Raw genomic sequence first — 10,617 nt, 5'->3', positions numbered from 1 at the left:
CATGCTATTATGGACTGTCACGCAAAAACTGTGATGTTGGCAATGCCGGGGTTGCCAAAGGTCGAATGGAGAGGGTCTCTAGATTATGTTCCCAGTAGGGTAATTATTTATTTGAAGGCCCAACGTTTGGTGGGGAAGGGGTGTTTGTCATATTTGGCCTTCTTGAGAAATATTGATGCAGATACTCCTACTATTGATTCAATACCAGTAGTGCGAGACTTTCCGGATGTATTTTCTGTAGACCTGCCAGGTATGCTACCCGACAGGGATATTGGTTTCGGTATTGACTTGGTGTCGGGTAAACATCCCATTTCTATTCCTCTATATCGTATGGCACCAGCTGAATTGAAATAATTGAAAGAGCAACTTCAGGAACTCCTTGAAAAGGGGTTTATTAGGCCTAGTGTGTCACCATGGGGTGCACCGGTTTTGTTTGTGATAAAGAAAGATGGTACTATACGGATGTGCATTGATTACAGATAACTGAACAAAGTTACAATCAAGAATAAATATCTTTTGCTGCGTATCGATGATTTATTTGACCAACATTAGGGAGCGAGAGTGTTCTCCAAAATTGATTTGAGATCGGGGTATCACCAGTTGAAAATTCAAAATTCGGATATTCTAAAGACGACATTCATGACTCGTTATGGTCACTACGAATTTCTTGTGATGTCATTTGGGCTAACCAATGCCCTAGCAACATTCATGCACTTGATGAATAGTGTATTCCAATCATATCTTGACTCATTTGTCGCAGTATTTATTGATGACATCCTGGTGTACTCACTTAGCCAGGAGGAGCATGCACGACACTTGAGTATTGTACTACAGAGGCTCAGAGAAGAGAAACTTTATGCCAAATTCTTCTAAGTGTGAGTTCTGGCTTAGTTCCGTAGCATTCTTTGGACATATAGTGTCCAATGAGGGGATTAAGGTGGATCCGAAGAAAATAGAGGCCGTTCAGAGTTGTCCCAGGCCATCTTTAGTTACTGATATTCAGAGTTTTCTCGGCTTGGCCAGTTATTATCGTCGCTTCGTGGATGGTTTCTTGTCTATTGCATTGCCTATGATTAAATTAACCCAGAAAGGTGCTCCGTTCAGGTGGTCGGATGAATGTGAAGAGAGCTTTCAGAAGCTCAAGATAGCTATTGTTCATGCCTTGAAAATTTGGCAGCATTACTTGTACGGTTTCCATTGTGAGGTTTACACCAATCACCGGAGTCTACAACATCTGTTTAAATAGAAGGATCTTAATTTGCGGCAGCGAAGGTGGCTAGAGTTGCTTAAGGATTATGATATCACCATTCTCTATCATACCGGAAAGGCCAATGTGGTGGCCGGTGCCTTGAGTCGTAAGGCGGAGAGTTTGGGCAGCTTAGCATACTTACCGGTAGCAGAGAGGCCTTTAGCTTTGGATGTTCAGGCCTTGGCCAACCAGTTTGTTAGATTGGATGTTTCTGAGCCAAAACGAGTTATGGCTTATGTGGTTTCTTGGTCTTCTTTATATGATCGTATCAGAGAGCGCCAATATGATGATCGTCCTTAAGGACACGGTTCAGCATGGTGATGCCAAGGAAGTCACTATTAGAGATGACGGTGTATTACAGATGCAGGGTAGGCTATGTGTGCCTAATGTAGATGGTTTGTGTTTGTTGATTCTCCACGAAGCTCACAGTTCGCGGTACTCCATTTATCCAGGTGATGCGAAGATGTATCAGGATTTGAGACAGCACTATTGGTGGAGGCGAATGGAGAAAGATATAGTTAGGTTCGTAGCTCGGTGTTTATAATGTCAACAGGTAAAGTACGAGCATCAGAGACCGGGAGAATTACTTCAGAGACTTGAAATTATAGAGTTGAAATGGGAGCGCATTACCATGGACTTCGTAGTTGGGCTTCCATGGACATTGAGGAAGTTTGATGCGGTTTGGGTGATTGTAGAACGGTTGACCAAATCCGCACATTTTATTCTAGTTGGTACTAATTATTCTTCGGAGTGGTTGGCGTAGATTTATATCCGCGAGATTGTTCGCCTACACGGTGCTCCAGTGTCCATCATTTCAGATCGGGGCACGCAGTTTACATTACCGTTTTGGAGAGCAGTGCATCGAGAATTGGGCACATAGGTTTAGTTGAGTACAACATTTCACCCTCAGACAGATGGACGGTCCGAGCGCACTATTCAGATATTGGAGGATATGCTACGCGCTTGTGTCATTAATTTTGGAGGTTCTGGGGAAACATTTCTGCCACTCGTGGAGTTTGCTTACAATATCAGCTATTGATCGAGTATTCAGATGGCTCTGTATGACGCATTATATGGGAGACGGTGTCGGTCTCCGGTTGGTTAGTTTGAGCTGGGTGAGGCTAGGCTATTGGGTACTGACTTGGTTCAGGATGCTTTGGAGAAGGTAAAAGTGATTCGGGAGCGGCTTCACATGACGCAGTCTAGACAGAAATGTTATGCCGACAGAAAGGTCTGTGATGTTGCTTACATGGTTGGGGAGAAGGTGCTGCTCAAAATTTCACCAATGAAGGGTGTATTGAGGTTCGGGAAGAAGGGCAAGTTGAGCCCTCAGTATATTGGGCCTATTGAGATACTTAAGAAAATTAGGGAGGTGGCTTATGAACTTGCTTTACCACCTAGTCTATCAGGTGTTCATCAAGTGTTCCATGTATCCATGCTCCGAAAGAAAGTATGTCGGGGATCCGTCTCATATTTTGAATTTCAATAAAGTGCAACTGCACGGTAATTTGACTTATGATGTGGAGCCGATGGCTATTTTAGACCGCCAGGTTTGAAAGCTAAGGTCAAAGAACATAACGTCAGTGAAGGTACATTGGAGAGGCCAGCCAGTCGGAGAGACTACTAGGGAGATTGAGCGGAGCAATTATCCACACCTATTTGAGCTCCATGTATGATTCTAAACCGGTTTGAGGACGAACGTTTGTTTAAGAGGGGGAGAATGTAATGACCCGGTCGGTCGTTTCGAGTATTAAAACCCCGTTTCCCCATTTACTGCTCAAATTATGATTATGATTGTTACTTGACTTGCCGGGGTAACTGGTCTGGGTCCGGTGAGGTTTTTGAATGATTTGGAACACTTAGTTCCAAGATTTAAAATTTAAGTTGAATAGTTGACCGGATTTTGACTTATATGTAACGACCCCAGAGAATATTTTGCTAAGGAAATTAAGGTTTTGTGGTGCTGAGGTCGATAAATGAGTACAAAGATTATAGAATTTCTTGCGATGAGCTTGCTCGCCGCGGCTCGGCCCTTTTGGGTTGAACAATGCACTAGGGAGTAAAGGAAAATTTGTGGTAGAAAAATGCATTTCTGCTGTCCATTATGCGACCGCATAATCACTCTGCGGACGGCATAATGGCTGCAGAGTGAAGCAGTTGTGAAGCAAGATTTGAGGAAAATCTGCGGTGCAATATGCGACCGCAGACCCGTTCTGTGATGCATTATGCGATCGCAGAATAGGTCTACGGGCTGTATAATGACCGCATACCGGGTCAATCACGCCAAGTTTTGGAGGCCAAATTATGCGGCCGTTATGTGGACCGCATACGTGTTATGCGATCGCATAACTGCGTCGGGGCTTCCATTCTTTCTAATTATTTACCTGACCCAACTTCGATTTATAGCCATTGAAGCTCATTTTTTAGCCAAAATCTGACATTTTTAGAGAGAATGGAGAGTGTTCTAGAGAGAAGAAGAAGCTCAAGTGCTTTGTTCATCAAGATCTTGTTCAAGCTTTGAAATCCAACAATAAAATATCACAATATCTTCACCTAAGAGGTAAGGTTCTAACCCCTAGTCTTCAATTTTGAGTTTGGGTAAAGATGGGTGATTAAAACTATGATTTATGGGTGTAAGAGTATTATTTATACGTATCAATAAGGTTTATGGAAAGATTGTTGAGTTCAAATGGGTAAAGATTGGGCTGAAAATGGTAAAAATCTTCAAAGGCTTTAATTAAAGATTTGAGGGTCGAATAGATGTCGGAATTTGGAGAAATTTATACGGTTGAACTCGTGGTTGGATGGGCGTTCATATTTTATAACTTTTGTCGGGTTTCGAGACGTGGCCCCACGGGAAAGTTTTGAGTTAATTTCATATATTTTTTGGAAAATTAGTATTTCCTTATGGAATTAATTATAATAATTGGTATTGACCAAATCGAATTAATTGCCTAGATACGAGGCTTTCAGAGATCGATTCTCGTGGCAAGGGCATAGTGGAATAAAGAATTATACGGTTTGAGGTAAGTAACCATTCTAAATTTGATCCTGAGGGTTTGAAACCCCGGATTATGTGTTATGTGAATGGTTTTGAGGTGACACACATACTAGGTGACAGGCGTGTGGGCGTGCATCGTAGGATTTGTGACTTGGTCAAATTCCATGGAACTGTATAGTTGAATAATCTGTTGATATCCGTACATTCTCTACGTCTTAGAGAAAAATTGAGGTGAGACTCGTATTAAAAATCATGCTTAGACATATGCTGTTATTATTGGTAACCACTGGGGTCATTTATGTGGTTGAATTATATGTTCAAATTATAATTTCACACTCAGTCATGTTCATTTATTTCATATCATATCCTAGTCTCTGTTGTTATTTATTGATGAATCATATTACCATTTTAGGGCTGATATGCATGACATCTTGAGCCCGAGAGACTGAAGAGGTTGATGAATGAGTGAGGCCGATGGCTTAATTATGAGGATATGTATGGGATCGGGCTGCACGTCCCAGCATGTTTCATTGTTATATGACATGATTGGCTTGATATAGCGCTTGGGCTGAAGGATCCCCTCCGGAGTTTGTACACACCCCTAATGAGCGCAGGTACCTACTGAGTGTGAGTGCCGAGTGTTGGGTGCTGAGTGATTGTGAGGAACGAGTGACTATGAGGTTGGAGTGAATGGGAGGACTGAGTGACTGTTACTCTAAGAGGATGCATTGATTTCATTGTTGCTGCATTTCAGCTGTCATATATGACTGTTTTGGAAATATTTTTGAAAGACATTTTCTGCCGTTTCATTCAAAGTTGATATGAAATTATTGTGAAATTTTAAATATTGAACCTGAGAGCATACCTACCCTTTTATATTGAAAATTATTGTATTTGGACTTAGCTGTGAAGCTCGTTACTACTTTCAGTTCTTATTTATTATTGTTACTTACTGAGTTGGTTGTACTCGTACTACATCCTGCACTTTGTGTGCAGATCCAGGTGACCCCAGACATAGCGGGTGTTGATTCTTTCACACAATTGATTTTCCAAAAATTCAAAGGTAGCTGCCATGTTTCATAGACCTTGTCTATCCTTCCCTATCTTCTTGTTTACTGTATTTGGTCTTAGACTATTATAAAACATGCTTTTCAGACTTGTAATATATAGATGCTCATGTAATTATTGACACCTGATTTTGGGAGTATGTTTATTCCTAATGTTTCTGGGATTTACTCTTAAACTTAATTATTATATTTTTAGTATTTAAAGGAAATTATGGGTTATTGATGCTGTTGGATTGCCTAGTATCGAGATAGACGCCATCACGACGGGTGAGATTTTGCGTCGTGACATTGTGATTGTTATTTCTTAAATGGGGATGTTGAATGCTACTTTTGTGCGAATTTGAGAGAGTTAGGGCTTTTAAGTCTTGAAAAATGACATATATTGGCAATATTAATTTGCGCACATATTGTGTTTGAGGAAATTCTTGATCAAGTTTAGTTAAGTAGGGTCTATGTGAACTTAATTTCTCACAGATTATTGGTGTTTTGGACCAAGATAACACAAGATTTGAACTTTTGCTAAGAACTAGAGTTTGAAACTTTCATTAGGAAACAGTGAACCTTATGAAATGGCTACAATTCCACCATTATGAAATAATATCATCCATAAACAACACATTTATGCATTTTCAGATTGTCAGGAGACTTTACATGATCTATTGTTACATTCATTCTAATACTTGGTTATGTTTATATTATTTGTGAAGTAATAATTTTTTTATTGTGATTGATTTGGAGTTAACTATCCTATTTGAATTAAGATAGATTGAATAGAAGTGTAAATATTTAATTTTGTATGAACAATAATCCTTAACATTGAAATGGATAGATTTCTCACCAAGACGAAAAATGGTGAGCCAAGTTCTAGTGTTAGTCGGCCATCCCTGAGTTTGCAAATAGCTCCAGAAGTTCAAAGGGTGACAAATTCTTCCCTACTTTCAAATGTAGATAAAGTGCTTTATTTGAATTCTCTTGAACTGGATGCCAAATAAAGAATGCCAATTTCGGATTATGGTCTTAATATTCGAGATGGAGTATATAGATATTATATAAAAAGAGGACCTTGTCAACCTATTGGTCAAGTCTTCCCTAAAACTAATATTGGGAATATAATTCCTCAATTTATTCCCACTTGGTTTAAGGGACCATATTCTCAATGGTTGGAGTATAGCATAAAAGGAGATGTGACATTTCGTTTGTGTTGTTATTTATTCAAGAATGAACTTGAAAGTCGTGGAAACATAGGGGATGCATTTACAAAAGATGGTTTCAGGGTTTGGAACAAGGGTATGAAGATATTCAAAGTACATGTTGATGATATTAATAGTATCTATCATACATGCTTTAATAGGATGCTAGATTTGAAAAATCAGCGTCAATTGATTCAATCTTCTTTTGATAAGCAAAGTGAAAAAGTAAAAAGTGATTATCGGATGCGCTTAACTGCCTCAATTGATGCGGAAAGGTTTCTTTTAAGATCGGGATTTCCATTTCGTCGACATGATGTGAAGAATCTGAATATAAAGGTGGCTTTCTTAAACCTTTGGAATGGCATAGAGATCGGCATCTAGATGTAGGAATAGTAATATTACGTCATACTCCACAAAAAGATATGATGATTTGTCCAACAATTCAAAAAGAGAGTCTGTAGGCTTGTGCTAAAGAAACAACTAAAGCTATCATTGAAGATTTGGATGGCGATTATTTTGCAATTTTAGTTGATGAATCAAAAGACATCTCACATAAAGAGCAAATGGCCTTAATCTTCCGATATGTCAACAAAAGTAGAATGGTGATAGAGCGATTCCTGAGTATTTTCCACGTGAGTTATACTTCTTCCTTATCATTACAAAAAGTAATTTATTCTTTGCTTTCGGATCATTACTTAAGTACATCCAAGATATGTGTACATGGTTATGATGGAGCTAGTAGTATGCAAGAAAAAATAAATGGTCTTAAGCCTTTGATTTTGCAAGATACTCCCTCCGCATTTTGTATTCACTTTTTTGCTCATCAATTGCAACTAGCACTTGTAGCTCTTTCTAACAAGCATTCGGATGTGGATACTTTTTTTTATGTTGTGACTAATGTTTCCAATACTATTGAATCTTCATTTAATCGCATGGAGTCTCTTCGACATCATCAAGCAGCTAAGTTGGAAGAGGTGCTTAACTTTAGAGAAGTTTATACTGGACAAGGTTTGAATCACGAACGTGGCCTCCAACGACCGGGTGATACTTGTTGGGGGTCTCATTTTAAAATCTTTGACAATTTGATGGTTTCATTTCCTTTAATAAAGATATGAAGCGTGAGTGTCCATATCATCATGATAGATTTGCAAGGGGGAATCTTTAATATGGATTTATTTTTATATTGCACTTGATGTTTAAGGTTTTACTATTTACAAATGAATTGAACAAAGCTTTACAAAAGAAATATCAAGATATTGTTAATGTTATGGGAATGCTTGACCTTGCAAAGAAAGATTGCAAATAATGAGAGAAACTAAATGGGACTCTTTGTTGGATGAGGTATGCTCATTTTGTAGTAAACATGATATTATAATTCTCCAAATGGATGAAGACTATACTATAGGAAAGTCGAAGCGTAAGAGGTTTGAAGTTTCATATTTACATCACTTTTCTGTTGAAGTATTTTGTGCAGTTATTGATTTGGAACTTCAAGAGATGAATGCCCGCTTTGATATTGTGACTACTGACTTACTACTTGATATGGCCAGTTTAAGTCCGGATGATTCATTTGCTAATTTTGACAAGGAAAAGATAATGAAGTTAACAGAGTATTATCCAAGTGAATTTGGTAATCACAAGCTTCGAGAACTCATTTTCAACTTGATAGTTTCATTGTCTATGGTCAAAAGTGTGATAGCAGATTTCTCAACCTGAAGGGAATTACGGATTTTGCTAGAGTGATGATAGAGACAAGATAGTGTATAGAACCCTGGAAAATTTTGAAATACTTAAGCGTTATTAAGAAAGTTGATGTACGCTAATTATATTATTTTGTGTGCAGACAAGGACTATTAATATGATGTATATTAATTAGATATGATAATAAGTGTACGAGGTATATTATAAGTGATGTGGGGTCTAAGGAGAGCCCTAAATCTAAGTCAAGTTGGAAATTACATGATAGACTAAAGTTCCAAATGAGTACGCATCAGGCCAAATTTTGGACAGGTATATCTACATATATATAAATGGTCATATGATGTAAAACCTATCAAATACAATATCTTCGAGTCTAGTTTCTAACGCTTCAAACCGTTTGTCATTTGGACATTCCTACAAGAAGTTATGACCAAATTGCCAAAGGCTGGCAGAGGAGCCTGCGGATGCGAAGCATCCGAGGCCGTGTCCGAAAGAGAGGCTGGCAGTGAAGTGTTGCCATAGCGTCCAAGTCCGCATTCAAACTTCAAAGAGGAGTGAAGTGGGGATGCGAAGCATATAGGGCCGCATCCGAAACCCAGAATTCTGGGCTTATAAATACAAAATCGGGGGAAGAGGGTATTTTGTGTATTTGTGGGTTAGGGTTCTTAAAGTGAAGGGGCGATTTTGAGCTCAAATCAAGTTCAATCAACCTAGGTAAGTTGTTAATGATGTTTTGGGTTGATTATTACTCAATATACATGAGTTCTAACATCATTCTTACATCCAAATACTAGATTTTTTTCATCAAATCACCAAGAACACAAAAATCACCAAAGTTGTGATTTTTCAAGATTAATCTACTAGAGGTAATTCCAATACTTCAAACTCATTTATTATGAGTAATTAGAAGTATTTGAAGCATTTGTTACAAGTTTTAATGGTTGAAAGATTGGATTATAAAACTCTAGTTCATGGCATGAATAGTACTTTTGAGAAAATAAGGGAGAAGATGAATGATAATCTTGACGATGAAATTTATGAATACGATGAACATATGGAATTATTTGTTAGCAAAAGATGGAAGTGATTAACTAAGTAATCACCTGAATTGTATATTTTGCTAGTGTTGATTATGGAAGACGATGAATAGTAACGTGGTGGCAATAGACAATTGATGTAGTATCATTAATGACTTTGAATGGGTATTAAAACATAAGAATGAAGTTGAATGGTCTAACATGTAAAACCATTTAGCGATTTGAGTTTGTTGGAGGCTTGTAGCCAACTTGTGAGCCATATATGGATGTTGATCTATATCTTAGGTAATATTTTGATATAATTAGGATATCTAATTGTAGATATCGACTTGTTGGTGATGCTGAGCATTTTAATCAACATTGGAATAATGGAGGAATATTGAGAGCTTGTGAATGTTAATAAAGCGAAAGCGAGGTAAGTTGATTAAAACTTACTCTTCTTGAGGGACTTTCTCTAAAAGTATGTTTCGAGTTAATACTTAAGTTGTTTGCAAATATGCTTTTCGTGCTTGTGGGGATAAACAAGTACGGATGTCTCCACGTACTAGAATATTATATTGCATATGTAGTGTCATGTCGTTTTATAAAATTTTATTTTAAATCTTGTTGGAAAAGTGACACTCAAGGTAAATGTTATAAGTTTTTATCAAAACTTACGTATTGACAAGAGTATACATATTTGAGTGCTAAAGATAAGTTTTCATGGAAAGTATTTCTTTTGAAAATTGACGAACAAAATAGCACTTGTGGTATCTTTTAAAGATTGATGTTAAATTGCTAAAGACTTTAGCATGTAAAAGGTTATTTATTTAAATTTTGTTCAAATGATTTGGATTTACTATAAATGCTATGATTTGATAAAAATAGATCATTTGAGGCTACTATGCTATGAATTTATTTTTGAAGTATCAAATATTTTGGGAGTTACTTATGTTCACCGAGATTGACTTAGGATATATCGCATTCGTTGTCATGAAACTACGCGTGCCGGTGTAGGCGTAGATGGCCACTTTGTGGTATAGACTACAGTAGAGTGTTCTCCCCCGAGAGAGTACTATTTTGTGCTATTATTAGCATGACTGAGTCGATTCATACGGTACTACGATGAGACGACATGAGCAAGTAGGGTATATGATACTTGCTTTTAGGTACATAACCTAGTTAACCCTTTTATGTCGGTGATGGTATAGTACTACCAGCGAAAGGTAAGGATGATTTTCTTATGTTTAGGCCTAAGGAGCCAAAAGTAATTTCGATAACTTAAAGAAAATGGAATGATTTTGTACGATTTTATCCAAAATCTTGGATTGATGTAAATTTTTTAAAAGTTTATATTGTGGGTTATATCTAACTTGGTTGTTATTTGAAATAA

The 10,617-nt window shown here is 37.6% G+C and overlaps 2 protein-coding genes across 2 annotated transcripts; both read left to right on the top strand.

The window, feature by feature from the left end:
• Window positions 1-6,312: 6,312 nt before the first annotated feature.
• Window positions 6,313-6,888, top strand: LOC142167031 (uncharacterized). The gene has a single exon (XM_075227182.1). It carries the CDS (start codon window positions 6,313-6,315, stop codon window positions 6,886-6,888), a length of 576 nt encoding a protein of 191 aa, XP_075083283.1.
• Window positions 6,889-7,070: 182 nt separating this feature from the next.
• LOC107815031 (uncharacterized) lies at window positions 7,071-8,223 on the top strand. The gene is made up of 2 exons (XM_016640536.2): window positions 7,071-7,515; window positions 7,982-8,223. Exons 1-2 carry the CDS (start codon window positions 7,071-7,073, stop codon window positions 8,221-8,223), a joined length of 687 nt encoding a protein of 228 aa, XP_016496022.2.
• The last annotated feature ends 2,394 nt before the right edge of the window (window positions 8,224-10,617 follow it).

This window comes from Nicotiana tabacum, chromosome 12 (genome assembly GCF_000715075.1).
Source record: "Nicotiana tabacum cultivar K326 chromosome 12, ASM71507v2, whole genome shotgun sequence".
Taxonomy (NCBI): domain Eukaryota; kingdom Viridiplantae; phylum Streptophyta; class Magnoliopsida; order Solanales; family Solanaceae; genus Nicotiana; species Nicotiana tabacum.
The sequence above is the reverse complement of the archived record's forward strand: the minus strand, read 5'-3'. Positions and strand labels throughout refer to the sequence as shown.

Bases quoted from the DNA above. Each gene is read 5' to 3' on its own strand.
- LOC142167031 (XM_075227182.1), top strand. From the start codon at position 6,313: ATGCCAATTTCGGATTATGGTCTTAATATTCGAGATGGAGTATATAGA.
- LOC107815031 (XM_016640536.2), top strand. From the start codon at position 7,071: ATGGCCTTAATCTTCCGATATGTCAACAAAAGTAGAATGGTGATAGAG. The intron at 7,516-7,981 runs GTTTGAATCACG...TATTTTGTGCAG, and splicing joins AGAAGTTTATACTGGACAAG to TTATTGATTTGGAACTTCAA.